The sequence below is a fragment of the Passer domesticus genome, chromosome 1, assembly GCF_036417665.1.
Source record: "Passer domesticus isolate bPasDom1 chromosome 1, bPasDom1.hap1, whole genome shotgun sequence".
Lineage (NCBI taxonomy): Eukaryota > Metazoa > Chordata > Aves > Passeriformes > Passeridae > Passer > Passer domesticus.
The window spans coordinates 77,299,761-77,314,097 of record NC_087474.1 but is presented as its reverse complement, the minus strand read 5'-3'; the positions used below and the strand labels follow the sequence as shown (position 1 = coordinate 77,314,097).

The following is a 14,337-nucleotide window of genomic DNA, read 5'->3' as shown; positions in this document are numbered from 1 at the left end:
TTCCTCCCATCCCTTGGGCACTTAGAACAGGAGAAGGGTTTCACAAAGGGTTATTTATGCATCCCTGAGGACTACATAGCAGGAAAAAGCACAAGGCAAGTTCTGGAGCAATAGATAAATCTGTCATGCTGCTGGAAGAGCATCACATGCAAATTGAGCATATACATAAAATCAGAGAGGTCTACTACCACGACCACCAGTGAAAAGCATCCTGCTGCTGCATCTCTGGGCTTGGTTTCAGGTAGGATGGGTATCTTTTCAAAGGCAGATCCATTGGCTGTTTTGTTTAATGAGATGGCAGCCAGGAGTTAACTATCCAGGTTTTCCAGGGTTTTGGTGTTTGTTTTTTTTCCTTTCATTCTGAATTTAGCCTTGACTTGAGCTCAAGCATCAGCTGCTGATACAAACCAAAACTACTAAATGGCTGGTCCTGCCCTAGACGAGTCTGTCCTAAGCACCTACAGAAAGTGATGGATTTACCTTGCTGTGGTGCCACAATCAGCAATTAAAACCTTTTACTGAGAGGCTGCTGCATATGTAGAAGGCACGGTGCAAAAGGGTTTGAACACCCAGTGGCTTCAGTGTCTCAGATTTGGTGTGGATGCAGAGGGCCCCTCCTTACCTGGTGGGAACAGCTGCCTGTCCTTGGCTGCAGTTCAAGATCAGAATAGCAAAAAACAACTGTTGAAGGGTATTTTCTTTTTAATTCACACCATGAGGAAACAGAGTCAACTATGCTTCTGTAATTGACTGTAAAGGATAATTACTTGCAAATCAATGTGCTGTTTTAATTAGCCTGATTTACAAACAGCTCATTCTGTTTGTAGAGCAGGGCAGGGCTATTTGCTGAGGCATCAGCTGCTGCTGGGTGTTTGAGAAGTCACTGCAAGGGAGCCAAATCAGGGAGAGCAAATGGATGGGACAACGTCATTTTATTCTGTACATTTACATACAAAGTTCTTCTCAGTAGGTACAACAGATGTAACATCATGCAGACATTTAGCTTGTAAGACTGTTTTCAGTACTTGATTTAAGCTTGTGCTATGAGGAAGCACCACCAGACTATTCATGATCAAAACATACAGTAACACGATTCTTTAAAACTTCATCAGAAACTGAAATGGGGAGGGAGATCTCGCCCACTAGACAAAACACACCGTACTCCTTTCCCGAAACATTTTACACAATACATTTAAAATGAGGTTTGTAATTTCATTTTTGTATTAAAAAATAAAATAAAAAAAAAGTTACAGTGGGGGAGATCATCTCCCCACTCAATAGTGTTGTCTTATGTGCCAGCTACAGGCGCAACTTGACTTGACATTCACAGAGTTCAGTTAATGGCACTTCTGCTTCCAATTTGGTGACCAATAACATGTTTGTCTCCAGAAAGTGGCAACAGTTAAGTAAAATACTTCCACTAAAAAGGATGACAACAAAAAAAGCCTACTCAGTGAAACCCAAAAGTAAATCACACAACCCCCTTTCAGAGTGGCCACAAAACACTTGCAAACAGGTGTTTTCTGTTTGCAGTGTGTCTGGCAACAAAAACAGTACTGAAATCTTACAAGGGGGACAAAACCCCCAAGATCAAGCATAATGTCACTTCACATTTTTGTTGGAACTTACAAAGATGGAGAAAGCCCTTAAATGGTAAACCCAAAGAAAAATCTACTGATGGGCTTAGAGGTTACTGAAGGTTCACAGAAAAAGGCCAAAAATGGACAAGACAGCCTGGACTGCTTCCCCTGTTGTGGTGGCCAGAAAGAGCCGCCTGAGAAAAGCCTTTCCTGGTGATGGCTGCAGAGGAGACATGGCCAAGGAGCCAATGGTGCAGCAGGCTGGGACCGCAGCAGAGAACCCTGCCCCACTGCAGGACTAGACAAGGCAGGGCAAGCATCCCCATGCTTCCTTTCTGCCCTGCTGCATCCCCTGGTACCTGGCTCCTCCACACTAGATAGGTTTAGTGAAAGCTTTCCAACTCCATGAGCATGTGTGGAAGAACATAATCATCACAGAAGTGTTCATGTTTTCAGGAGCAAAACTAGAACTGCCAAGGCAGGAAGTTAGTTTTTGCTTTATTGTGACAGAGGCAGAGGGCCAGACTGACTAGAGAAGATGGGGCTTCTTTCACTGCAGATCAGTACCGACTACCTGGTTTCAAGCAAAAAAGCAGCAAACCAAATCAACTTCATAAGACTTTTTTCTTAACAAAACAAAAATTGCTGCATGTTCCTGTCACCTAATGTATTTATCATCTAAATGCTGATATGTTTAAATATTCTTTTCCCTGTGCCTGTCTGTCATCGGAGAGCAACCACCAGAATGGGAACCGATAAAGCGCTGTGGACATCAGCGGTGAGCTGACCAGGAGCACTGAGAGTGCTGGAAGCAGCTGGGTGTGCAGGCCTGTGCATGCTCTGCGGGAGCTGTACCGCAGCTGGAGCCACCAGAGGACCACGAAGGAAGGAGCCACCAGCTCCACAGCACGATGGATGGCAGGGCGCTGCTTTCTGCCTCTGAGCTCGCACCTTCTCCTCTCTCAGGCCCTTTCTCTCTTCCCTGAAGCCTCGTTTTGCTTCTTCAGCTTTTTGTCGTGAACCCATTTCTTTCGTCCCCGAATGTGTGTGGCTTGCAACAAGCATCTCACATCGAAGGCAAAAGGCATTGCACAAATTTGGTGTGTGAATACTGCACGAGTGGGGAAGGACTGGGTTCTTTCCTCAGGTGAACACAGACTGCAAAGGTCTCGGCACAGAACAAAAAGAAGCAGCCACACTCAAGCCTGACAATAAAACTCGAGTGTAAGGAAAATCAGGCTCTTGCTGTCACAGCAAGTTTAGCAAAGGTGAAAAAAACCAGTAGTGTAACTCTGGGCAAAACTACCATCAACTGGTCCAGTGTTTCTTACCAGGCTCAAGAAGAACCCAAATGTCCACATCATCCTCTGTAAAAATTAGCAGCTTTAGGACAACATTGTTACTCTGAACACAACCCCCTCTGTTGCTTCTGCAGGTCTGCCTGTCCCCTTGCATCCATCAGCGTCTGAGGCTGTGCTACCTTACTGCATGGCCTGCCAGGGAGCATGGGTCTCTGATTTATTGGGAACTGTAAGAGGACATTGGCAGCCTAATGGAGGATGGAAATTGTTAGGTACAGTAGTTAATCGACAATATATACAGCAAGGGAGGAAGGGGAGGGAAGGTAGAGGAGGAGAGCGCGAATGAGCACTTCCCCTGCATATGAACGCAAGATGTACATCAAACAAAGTGGCAATCATACGGACAGTCAGTACAACATTGACATCCTGCTGCTCTGCTTGAACGGCTGCACTACTGAGCAATCACAAATGGATGGCCTGAGTGAGAAAGGAGAAGAGGGAGGGAGAAAGGGGAGAGTTAACTACAATGCAAGAAAGCTGTTCACAGAGTCCTTCCATTGAACTAGATCCTCACGTTATTCTCTTGAGTGAGAACCAAAAGCCAATGGCCAAAGGTAATAATTTGGGGGCTGGAGGAGAGAAGTCAAGTGGCCACTATCAAAGTGCCATCTGCACAGCAGGAGGTAAACTGGCTGTTCACTTTGTGTAGAATTAATCAAATTTAAGTAAACTTTTTTTTTCCTGAACTAAAATCTTACAAGAGCAGTCAGGAAAGTGAGGAAATAAGGGTGAGTTCATTGTATATTCTTGGGTCAGAATCAGAACACATCTCTGAGAGCCCAAGACAGCTCAGTAAGCCATTATTCACAGGCTATCAATTAATTCCTTTTCAACAGTCATTTAAGCAGTTTTCCCACTTAAATTGAAAACCCAAACCCTGGTTCTAAAAACACTTAAGACAGTAAATACCAGGACACTCATTTCTCAGGAACAGATATCCCAGCTGTGCTGCCTTTTGGAATAAAGGTATATATAGATCATTGCCCAAGCTCCTTACTGTTTATCACTGCTGGTCTGTGCTTTTTTTCTGGAGCAGTCAGAGATCCTGGGCCTCCTGATAAGTATGACCATTCTAGACAAAACTCATTTTTGCATCATTAGTCAAATCATTTGCATCATCTACATTACAATTAAGGACCAGTGGCAACCACCTAAAATAGATTAATATATTCTTAAAATGCAGAAAGCTGATTGAAAAATCAGCTTGTTGGGGTAGGATTTTCTCCAATGCATTCAGTGAAAACAAAAAAGGACTAATTTAGAAAGTAACTTTTAAGTGCATATGGGCTATAAAGACAAATAAAAGCTGCCTAAAATGCAGTCAGAGTTTGAGTCACAACAGGTTTTGCTTTTTCTTCTTTTTTTTTTTCCTTTTTCTTAGTGTATACAAACACAGCAGGCAATCTGGGCACTTGGACTTTCTAGACAGGCAGAAGAATGTTGCACAAGTCTAAGTCAATTCAACTTTGCAGTGAATCCCTCTTTCCTTTAAAGAAACACAAAAACAAAACAGAAAACAACACTCCCCCTCCCCCCATGGTTTCTTTCTTGGAATGGCTGCACCTCTTAAAAGATGGCTTCATTTTTGTGATCTATGAAAGGAAAAGGAAATAAAGTGCTTCTTGAGAATAAATCAAAATAAATATACATATTTAATGGCAGGAAAAAAAGAGTTCTGAAGGGCTACTGCCAGCCAGGTCTTTTCTCAAATGAGTCTTTTTCCCCCAAAACTTTTCAAAAGTAATCTGCACAACTGTTGAAGATGCCAAAATTTGCTTTAGTAGCAGAGTTGAATTCCTCTAAGTTTGTGTCTGCTCCATCACTGGTTTGTAAAATCTGTGCAAAACACCTTTGCCCAAAGTGCAACTCCTCCCGCACAACAGCATCAAATAAAATACAAAAGGAAGAGAAGAAATAGAAGAAGGGGAAATAAAATAATTAAAAAAAAAAACAGGAGAAGGAAAAAAATCCACCCAGTTCCATCTACTTCATCCCGTTGGCAGTGGTGTTCTCGGAGATGCCGTCACTCACAGCGGCTGAGTCATGGAGGCCAGAGTAATCCTTGAGTTCAGAGTTTGTCAGCAGCAGCGGCTGCTCCCCCTTCTTGTGCGGCAGCAGGGGCTGCCGGGTGTAATGTTCCCCATCCGGGATGTTCTCAGGCAGGTGCTGGTTCTTGCTCTCGGGCAGCAGCAGGATGCAGATGATGCAGATGAGTGTGCAGCAGGCGAAGATGACGTGGTGGAGGAAGTAACCCTTCTGGTTGTGGAGCTCCATGATGGGGGCGGTCAGGCGGCCGAAGCCCGCGCTGGCCAGCACCAGCCCCAGCCCGCCTCCCCTGCAAACACAAGCAGGGGGCAATAATTACACTCAATATCATTTCACACCCATTTAACTGCCCCCACATACTCATGTGAGTGTGTAGACAGAACTCTAAAGCACTCCCAGTTCCAAGTATTCCCACATTCAGTGAGGGAAAACCAGGTTTTTCTTAGCATGCCATCCTTCTCCACTTAGACAAGACGCACCAAGGAGCAGAAAGTGCAGAAGTCAGTTTTGGCTGCCTCTAAAGTATCTGGCACCACTCAGCACTGGAGGCAGGAGATTAGACTTTACAAGCCACTGCCTTGATCCATTATACCAAACACTGAGTGCTGGAATATTTTCTACAAAAAATCATGTTATGGCTGGAACTTCTCAACACAGTGGAGATGTAACAAAATGCATAATTTTCAGAAAAAAAAAGAAGTGTGAAAATAGACTCATCTTCCTCTAGCTAGAGGCACAGAAGCTGCTTGTGAAAGGCCAGTTCAGTGCTGTCTCCTGATGCTTGGCTATACAAGCAAACTCTCTTGCAATTCCTTGTCTTGCTCACCAGCATCTCTCCAGAGCCTGGAGCAGGAGGCCTGGCACACCTCACAGTCCTGGGTCTGTCTCTGCTGGGTGCCCCCACACAGAAGTGGCACTGCAGGTGTTTCTTTGGGGCAGGCCATTCCCTCCTGCTGTGACACGACTGAGGTCTCCTGCCAGCAGAGGGCTGTCCTTAAATGACTCATTTTAAGGAAATGTGACAGTCACAGCTTGTCCTTCCTTTTCCAAAGACTCTGCTGCCTGCAGAGGGAGACCTCCATGTGAGTTTAACCACTGGCACCCTGCTTCCCTATCAAGCTTGTGAGGGCAACACACTTCCTACACTTCCTCTGGGAGATGCCATTTATTCCCAAACCCTCTGCAGATCAGAGGGGTTCAGTTCCTGGCCCAATGCAGAGCTGTTACTATCAACGCAAACTGGCCCTTACAGAAGGGCAAATGGACTGCTTTATGCCAAATATTTGGCATAAAACCAGTTTCCCTGACTATTAAGCATCCTGGAAATCACTGTACAAATAAACCTACAAATGCCAAATTCACTCAGCCAACCACAGTGTTAAAGCTAATCTTCACTCAATCCTTTCCAAAATCCACTGCTGCTTACTTGACAGCTGAGGGACAGCAAACATGGGCTTCAAAAGATGCTTTTGGGACACTGACTGGATCAAAAATTCACGTATATATGTTCCAGTTCTTCAGACTTAGCAGAGCATCTTTCACAGACAACAGTGACTTCCCCAAATGCTGCAAAAGCCCTTATTAAAAACTTGCCAGCTTTCCGATGGCAATTTAGAAACCCAGCTGAATGCAACTATTGTGCCACTGGCCTCCCTGCAACTTCATTAATACACTCACATGAGTAATTGACACAGCCAGTCCCAAATGCATGGCAGATCTCTCTCCAGGCTGGCTCTGGAGCAACAAAAGCCTGGCTCATTTACATCAGTGATTGCAATGGCTAAATTGTATCTCAACCCCCCTGAGAAGGACCTGAGGTGAGTTTTAAATGCTGCTGTAGAAGGACATCAAGCAAGCTGAAAGAAAACGGGAAAAGGCAACAACAAAGACGGCTCTGTCATTTATGGGTCAAGTGGCTTCAGATTTACAGGGGGGAGTAAAAGTTTTTCCGTATGACGTCAGTAATTAGAGTAGGCATTACTTTTTCCAGTGCCATCAAAACCTGGCAGAGGAAGGCTTGAAAGTACATTTTGGAGTGTCCTAAAAGGGGTTTCTTTAAGGTTTAACTGCACTGCAAATGTGAAAATGTGAAGGGGAAAAAAAAGAGAAAACTGAGAATACTGTCAGGAATTTTTTGTTTCCATGCACATCAGGAAAACAGCTACAGGGCAGAAGAGGCAGCACGCTCATGATTCCCACTGTTTGTGCAGGTGACAAGGGTCAGCAGGTGGAAAAGAAAATCATTCTGAGTGCTTTGGGGCATTGCTCCTCCTCAGCACAAGGAACTCCATGGCAGGGGCCAGCGTCTGTACTTCAAACACTCTCCAGATGCAGAGTGGAGCCTGGAGAGGGAGTGCGAGTGCTGCTGGCACCCACAGTGAGTCCCAGCTTTCTCCTTTGCACCTCTGCCTGCCAGTGGCTGCTCTGGGGGGGCTCTCCTATGGCATGGCCCCATGGATGATCAATCAGGACCACTTTTCCAAATCCTGCTCCCCCACTGACAGTGGGGAGGGATGGTTTGCATGAGGTTTATGGTCCCAACGCGGCAAATCGCAAAATTCAGAATTCTGTCCTCAGAAAGGTCCTGCTTGTTCATGGGGTAGAATTTCCTTGCTTGCTACCTCAGTGTTTTGCCAGAGAGCAGCAAGACATCCTCAATGACATTCTATGGGAAGGGTCTTGTCCTCAGCACTCCTCAGGAGAGCAGGGAATTGTTACTCCTGTCCTCAGACAGCCACGTCTGCATTGAGCAAATGGGTCAATACACAACATGGCTCAGAGTACAAGGGAGCCAGAGAGATGCCCAGGCTAAAGGAGGCTTTGGCAGAGCACCTGGTCCAGCCTCCTGCAAAAAGCAGGGCCAGCACTGAAATCACACCAGCTCAGCCACTTCTCAAATTCAGCCCCTGAAAACCTCCACACCTTTTACCTGCCTGTACATAAGGGATATTTTGTGCACTCAGACCTACGCCAGAGATTGAAGTAATACACCAGCACATCCTTGGCCTCATGGAGCAAGCACCACCTTTGAGAAGCCAGGCCTTATTCAGGTCCCAGTAAACAGTCCTGCATCCCACTGTGTGAGGAATACATTCAGTGCAGGTAGCTGGGTGGGCAAGGTGTGGGGTCAGCTGCAGATAGAGCTCTGGGGGGTGGGACCCCAAGACAAGAGAAATGGGTTCAGAGCCTCTTTGTGAATGTGACTGAGCCAGTGGCTCCTGGGTGGTCAGAAAGGAAAGTTTCCTCAACAACTGGAAATTTGGCTTGAGGCAGCTATTGATGGGAAAAAACCCTAATTCAGCCGTCGCTGCCCAGTCTTTGGCTGTGTGGGCACAAAAGCAGGACACTGAGAGAAAAAGCCAGAACCATCTTCCACTTGATAGTGACTGAGAATGTGGAGGATGAGGAGAGGACATGCTGTATTTTGTACAGCCTATTCCTATTTAGTAGACATGCAGGCCGTAGTGGTGTGAAGATTATTCCATGTGGATTATCAGTGACACTTGGTGCTTTAATTCAGCATTTGCATGGAGGTCTGCACTGAAGTCCTGGGTACATATTGCTGAGCAGATGTCACCTCTTGGTGATGAAGGTCTGGCTGCTCTCCTCCTGGAACTGTTCATCTCAATACCACAGCAGCAGAGATGGGTGGGTGCTGTGGGTTTGCTGTCATGCCACTGCCACCCTAGGTAATGGCAGTGCTGTTTTCCATCTCAGGGATTTGCAGACAATGGATTTGGATCAAGGAAACCCCAGAGAAAGCCACAGCGCTCTCTTTGCCTTCCTTTTCCTCACGGTTCCTTGAGATCCAACAAAAGTATCATACAATGGTTTGGGTTGGAAGGGACCTTAAAGATAATTTAGTTCCACCTCCCAAAGGGCATCCAGGGTGGCATTTGGGAAAGCAGGTTATGAGGGAGTGGCCAGATCCCACCAAAAGGCAAGGCAGAAGGCAGCTTAACCACGTCTCTGCATGAGACAGGTTTATGCACTGTCCTGACTTACACCTCCTAATTACAATCCTGAGGGGATCTTACTGTAGTGGTAGGATCACAAAGCAGTGCAGAGTGTCATCATTTCTATAAATAAACAGGGACCCTGAGGCATATCTAGCTGTTGTCACTTGCCTGGTGTCACCCAGCAGAGTCAGGGGAAGCAGAATTTTGGCTCCCAGCCAGGATTTTGTCCCTCTCCCTGTAGCAACTTAAGTGATTTAAGGGAAAAAAGCTTGCTAAGTTCAGACTGCACATCTGACCCTACTTGGCAGATTCTCTTCTGCCTGACATGGTCAATTCCTTATCTGCGTGTCTTTCAAACAGAGGCAAGAAGAAAATTAAAAAGGCATAAATCCACCAAAGTGATTGACACACATATAAATAAATAGCTGTCAGTGTTTCAGGCTGCTGTATAATCTCACTCCTCACACTGCCTTTTCCTGTGGAAATAATGTTATCCATAAAATACATTCACAAATTTAGACAGTCTGCAAAAAAAGACCATGGAGCAAGGAGACTCTGGCTACTCAGATGACAGTTTTGCAATAATACTTTTGCAAAGTAGTTGAAAAGGCATAGAATTTGGAGGGGACAAAAAAAGAGTATCCTCTTTCTTCCACTCCCTCTCACCCATTTGACCTACATTCCTGGGAAATTTAGTGAAGTCAGAGCAAACTCCTGAATTGCTGTGGCATTGCTGAAAGCATAATCCAGAACACAGAAGCACAACCTTTGTGCTGTGAAAGATAACAGTGCATGTACAAAACGATACAAACCCCTGACCACACAAAGATGTGCTATGGGAAACTCTCCAACAAAGATAATTTGTCTGATTTCTTCTATTTCCCGGGATGAAAGTGCTGCTCTTTAGAAAAACTTTGAGTCTCTGCTAAGATAGGTCTTTATATGAAGAGAAAGACAGCTTTATCTGCAATGAAGGCAGAGAGGCAGGCTTGCAGAGGGCCTCTATGCACCAAAAGCATTTACACCACATGTCTCAACACATTCCTTCCACTGAAGCACCCCTGCAGCTGTCCTGGTTAACCTGCCCTATGGAGGCAGGGATTACTGGCACCTATGCCCTCCTCTGCACAGTCATGGAATTCCTCCTTTAATATCAAGTTGCAGACTCACCTGACTCACCCCTTGAACAAATCCTGCAGAGTTAGTGAAGCAATGACAATGTTCAACCACAAACTGCTTCAGCTGAGTATTTAAGACCCTACCAAGCTGCAATTCATGTGCTGCCAGGCCTGCTGATCATCACCACGATGGGACACAAGGTGGAGCCATGGAAAACAAAGCCTCTCTATACACAGACACGCATTTACTTGCACAGACTGACTGCAGCCACTGCAAAAAGCAGCCCCCAAGTTGCTGTGAGCTCTCCAATTACATGGGGCTTCCCCTCCCATACAATGTGTTAAGTTACACAGCCCATTATCAATTAAATGAGGATAATTTTGTCCCCATCTTTCCAGGCGGGCTCCAAAGTCTCACCTGATTACTGTGGGTGTGATTTCAGCACAGAAGAACACGCTGAGGCTTCCAACAGCATGCGAAGAAAACATACCCACGATGGAAAACGCAACAGAGAATTTGTCTTTGACACTGTCACTCATACCTGGCAAGACAAGTGCATTGACAAAAGGTAAGAATGAGGTCAACCTTCCAAGGAAGAAAACAATCAATGAAGTTTATATTACTCTTCTCCCTCAACAGGAATTTGAGTAATTTTGTAATACTAATTTAAAACCGATATTTATAAAATCCATTCTCCAAGCACCTGAGATGCAAACACACATGAAAAAAACCCATAATGTCATGCCAAAAAATGGCAGTGATCTCTGATTTTTTTATGCTCAGACACCACAGAAAAGGTAAAACCCATGAAAAAACATCTTTGGCCAGTCTTTTAGTCACTAGTCTCTTCCCTCTCATATTTGACCGATAAGTGGAGGCAGAGAGTGTTCCTCAAGCTGCCAGATTTCCTGTACAGTGGGGCTTGGGCACTGGAGAGGCTTCCAGGACAAGAGAGGAAAGAACTAGAAGTGCTTCCATCTCTGTGCTAAGCCTCTGCATGTGATCAGTCTGCAAACTCTGTTGTAACTCCCAGCTTGACAACTCCGGGAGAGCACAGCCGATGCCAAGGACGGCGAGGCACTCCTTAAGTCAGGGCTGTTTGCTCAATCATTTCACAGCTGGGTGGCAGCAAGGTTTCCAGGAGCAAACAGCGTCTATCAAGCACTTGCAGAAACCCCAGTAAATCTAAACAAAGCTCAAGGAAATTGTCTCTGGCCATGATGACAGTACATGTCTCACTGGATCCCTGCTTGTCACCTTCTGTGGGCAGGGCTGGGATCTCTGACCAGGGCTGTACAAGCTCATGTGGCCTGTCCTGGCCACATCACTCACAGACACTATTGCACCATACAAGGGGACCACATCATGCCTGACAGGAGGACTGGAGAAAGGCCTGGAACTTCGCAGCCAGTGCTCCCTCACCCTTCTACACACGCATCCCAAACCCTGCCTGAAGAAAGAACTGCTTTGTGCAGTCCCAAGCAGGCATACTGTCTGGCTTGGATCCAGTGAAAATTAATACCTGCTTTTGTTCTTGTTGAATATATCAGCTGTGAGGAGAGCAAAAGGTATTTGGGAGCTCTTTGGTTACATCTTCTGAAACATGCTACAGCCTGCTCCGGGCTAAGCTCTTTCTGCTACACACCCCAAGTCTGGGGGAGAGAGCAAATTCTGCCAGCTGATGAGGATGTGGGCACAGCACCTTGCAAACCATGGGTCTCTGGCCACTCTTGCATAGCAGGTGAGGCTACACCATTGACCCCCTCAGGGAGTCGTGGCTGCTCAGCAGAACAGACCTTGGAAAAGCTGGGCAAGGACAGGTCCATCAAATCTGATACACAAAAGTAAGTTTTATTCCCCTGTAGTTTACTGCATTGCTCTTACAGTACTTCAGCTGGGGAAAGTATGTTTTAAGGTGTTTAACTCCCCTTATCTAAAGTGTCCTTAAGGTGTTTTAGTTCCCTTTTCTTTTCTGGAAAAAAAAAAGAAAAACTGAGATTCTCGAACTGGGAATGCTGCTTCTCAGAAGGAGACTTTCTGAGAGAGCCTCACTCTGTGTATCAAACCTTGGGGACCTCTGCACCCTCCCTTGACATGCAGCCTATATGGAGGGGATGCTACATGAAGAGGCTGTGCATAGATGAGCAGGCCTGCCTGTGAGTGGGGTCTCAAGGCACTGCACAGAAGGGGACTTTCCCCCTGCACCCCTTTGTGCAGCAGCTCTGCTCTGGGTGCTTTGGCCCAGGCCTTTTGGATCTACCTGCTCCTGGGGGAGTGCTTTCCACATGATGCAGATCTGTCTGTAAACCATACCTGAGTCTGGAAGTTGACTGTATTTTCCAATCACTGGATCCAAGACCATGGAAGTCAGAGAAAGATAAAAAAGAGAAAGGGAGAGAAAACAAGAACACACAGTTTTTATATGTTTATTTATCTGAAAAAAAGGGTAAATCCCACATGCCACCCTAGCCCCAGCCTCTGACTCCCAATTCTTTCCCATGCCAAAACCATCACATCTTTCCCTGGCCACCAGACAGGACATGCTGTTTCCAGGCACATCTCAGCTGGAGGACAGCATGCTAATGAGACAGTGATAACAAACCAGCAGTAAAGCATATTTAAAAGCCCCAGAATTACCACTGGGAATAACACAAAGGCTTCTTTGTTGTTAATGAAGGGGGAGAAGAGAAAATGCCCTCCTGCTGCAGCTCTGAGGGAATGGCCAACAGAAGCTTGGGTTAGAGACCAAAATCTGGGCATCAGTGCTGTCAGACTGGTGGGAGACCTATTCCTCTCCAAAACCACGAGCTGGTGGTCCATGTGCCACACTAGCCACCAATCCTAACCATACAGGAGCACATGGCAGCACTGGGCAGCAAGTGAAAGAGCATCAGCACAAGCTGGGCACAGCTCTGCTGGTCATCTCCCACCCTGATTCTGTGACTTTCCAGAGTTCTGTGACACTCCAGAGTTCAGAGGAGGGGTCAAACAAGGAGAGCTTCAAGGTCTGCTGCAGGTTTGTGTCTGCTGGAAAATACCCTCCTCTCTCTCTCTCTCACCATTCTCAAATTCTGATTTCATTTTCTAATTCCAAATTCTGCTAAATTAAAACATGTGAGATGCTGTGACAGATTTCATAATAAACAGGGTCACTGCTTCTCTCCAAACAACATCTAGTTCTTCTGAGGAAGAGGTGTCCATGGTCAGAAGTGAGGAGAGCTGCTCTGAAGTTTGAGGCTGCCTTTCCCTCCTCTTCTCACAAAGAAAAGAGTGGAGTCAGAAGGGCTGACAAGAGCACTGCATTGAGAGTCCCAATGTAGCACAAAGCACCTAAAGTCATGCCTGATCTTAGTTTTGGGAACTTGTCTCACAAAACCACCTAAACCTGTTATGGAAAAGGTTGTAATGAGTCCTACAGGGTGCTGCTTCCCACCTCCCTCATAAATTTTTTTGGAAAAAATGCAACCAGATTTTCGTGGCTCTGGAGCACACTAAGTGCTCTGGCATGCCATCTCTCAACTAAGCAAGTGTGTGTTTATTGCCTCAACAAACATCTCCCATCCTTAAAACAAAAACTAAAATGGGCAAATTCAGTGTAGAGAGACCCTGATGGACACCCTCAGAAGAATATGGAGTTTTGGGAGGTTGCACACACGCACAGTGTGAATCTGCATGTGAATGGTCTCAGTCCATCAACAGACATGGTGAGGTGCAGCCATGGGGCTTCTCCCACTCTCAGCTGGGATTGCTGGACATGGTAAATATGTGCTCAAAGGGAATGTAAACATCTGTGCCAAGCTGGGAGCAAACACACATGATGCTGGAGTTTCCTCCATGTCATGAAAGAGGTTCCCTGTTTCCCTCCTACACTCCCACAAATAGCTTGTTTGCTAAAGGCAAACTCAGTAAATGCCTCCGGGAAACAGAGTCTGTAAATATGAACAATTCCTGTTGGCTCGGAGCTGCCCTCAGTATGCAAGAATGTGAAAGCTTTCCATTCCATCCAGAAAAGCTCTTTCTTATTAAGGTTCTCAATTACTTCTAAACTTAGAAATTAAAACCAGCAATAGCCACTGTTCTAGTGTTTGTCTCACATCCAGTTTGTCCAAAGTATGTCTCAACCCTCTTCCCGCTTCCTTGGGGTGGGGTTTTATGGGACAGGGGTCTAATGATTGGCAACTGTGAGAGTGGCAAAGCACATCCCATATTCCCTCTGCTTCCACATCTCTCTGATTGCTCAAGCTCAACCTCCTCAACCAGCAAAAAATGAAG

The 14,337-nt window shown here is 45.8% G+C and overlaps 1 protein-coding gene across 2 annotated transcripts in view; it reads right to left on the bottom strand.

Moving 5' to 3' along the window:
* Positions 1–915: 915 nt before the first annotated feature.
* The window catches only part of SLC22A23 (solute carrier family 22 member 23), a 109,298-nt gene continuing 95,876 nt past the window's right edge, over positions 916–14,337 (bottom strand). For both annotated transcript variants that reach the window (XM_064425932.1, XM_064425940.1), the window contains 3 exons: positions 12,379–12,411; positions 10,483–10,606; positions 916–5,276 (listed from right to left, as the gene is read on the bottom strand). In XM_064425932.1, coding sequence (XP_064282002.1) covers positions 4,925–5,276; positions 10,483–10,606; positions 12,379–12,411 — 509 coding nt within the window. In that variant the 3' untranslated portion in view covers positions 916–4,924. The remainder of the gene's footprint in view (positions 5,277–10,482; positions 10,607–12,378; positions 12,412–14,337) is intronic.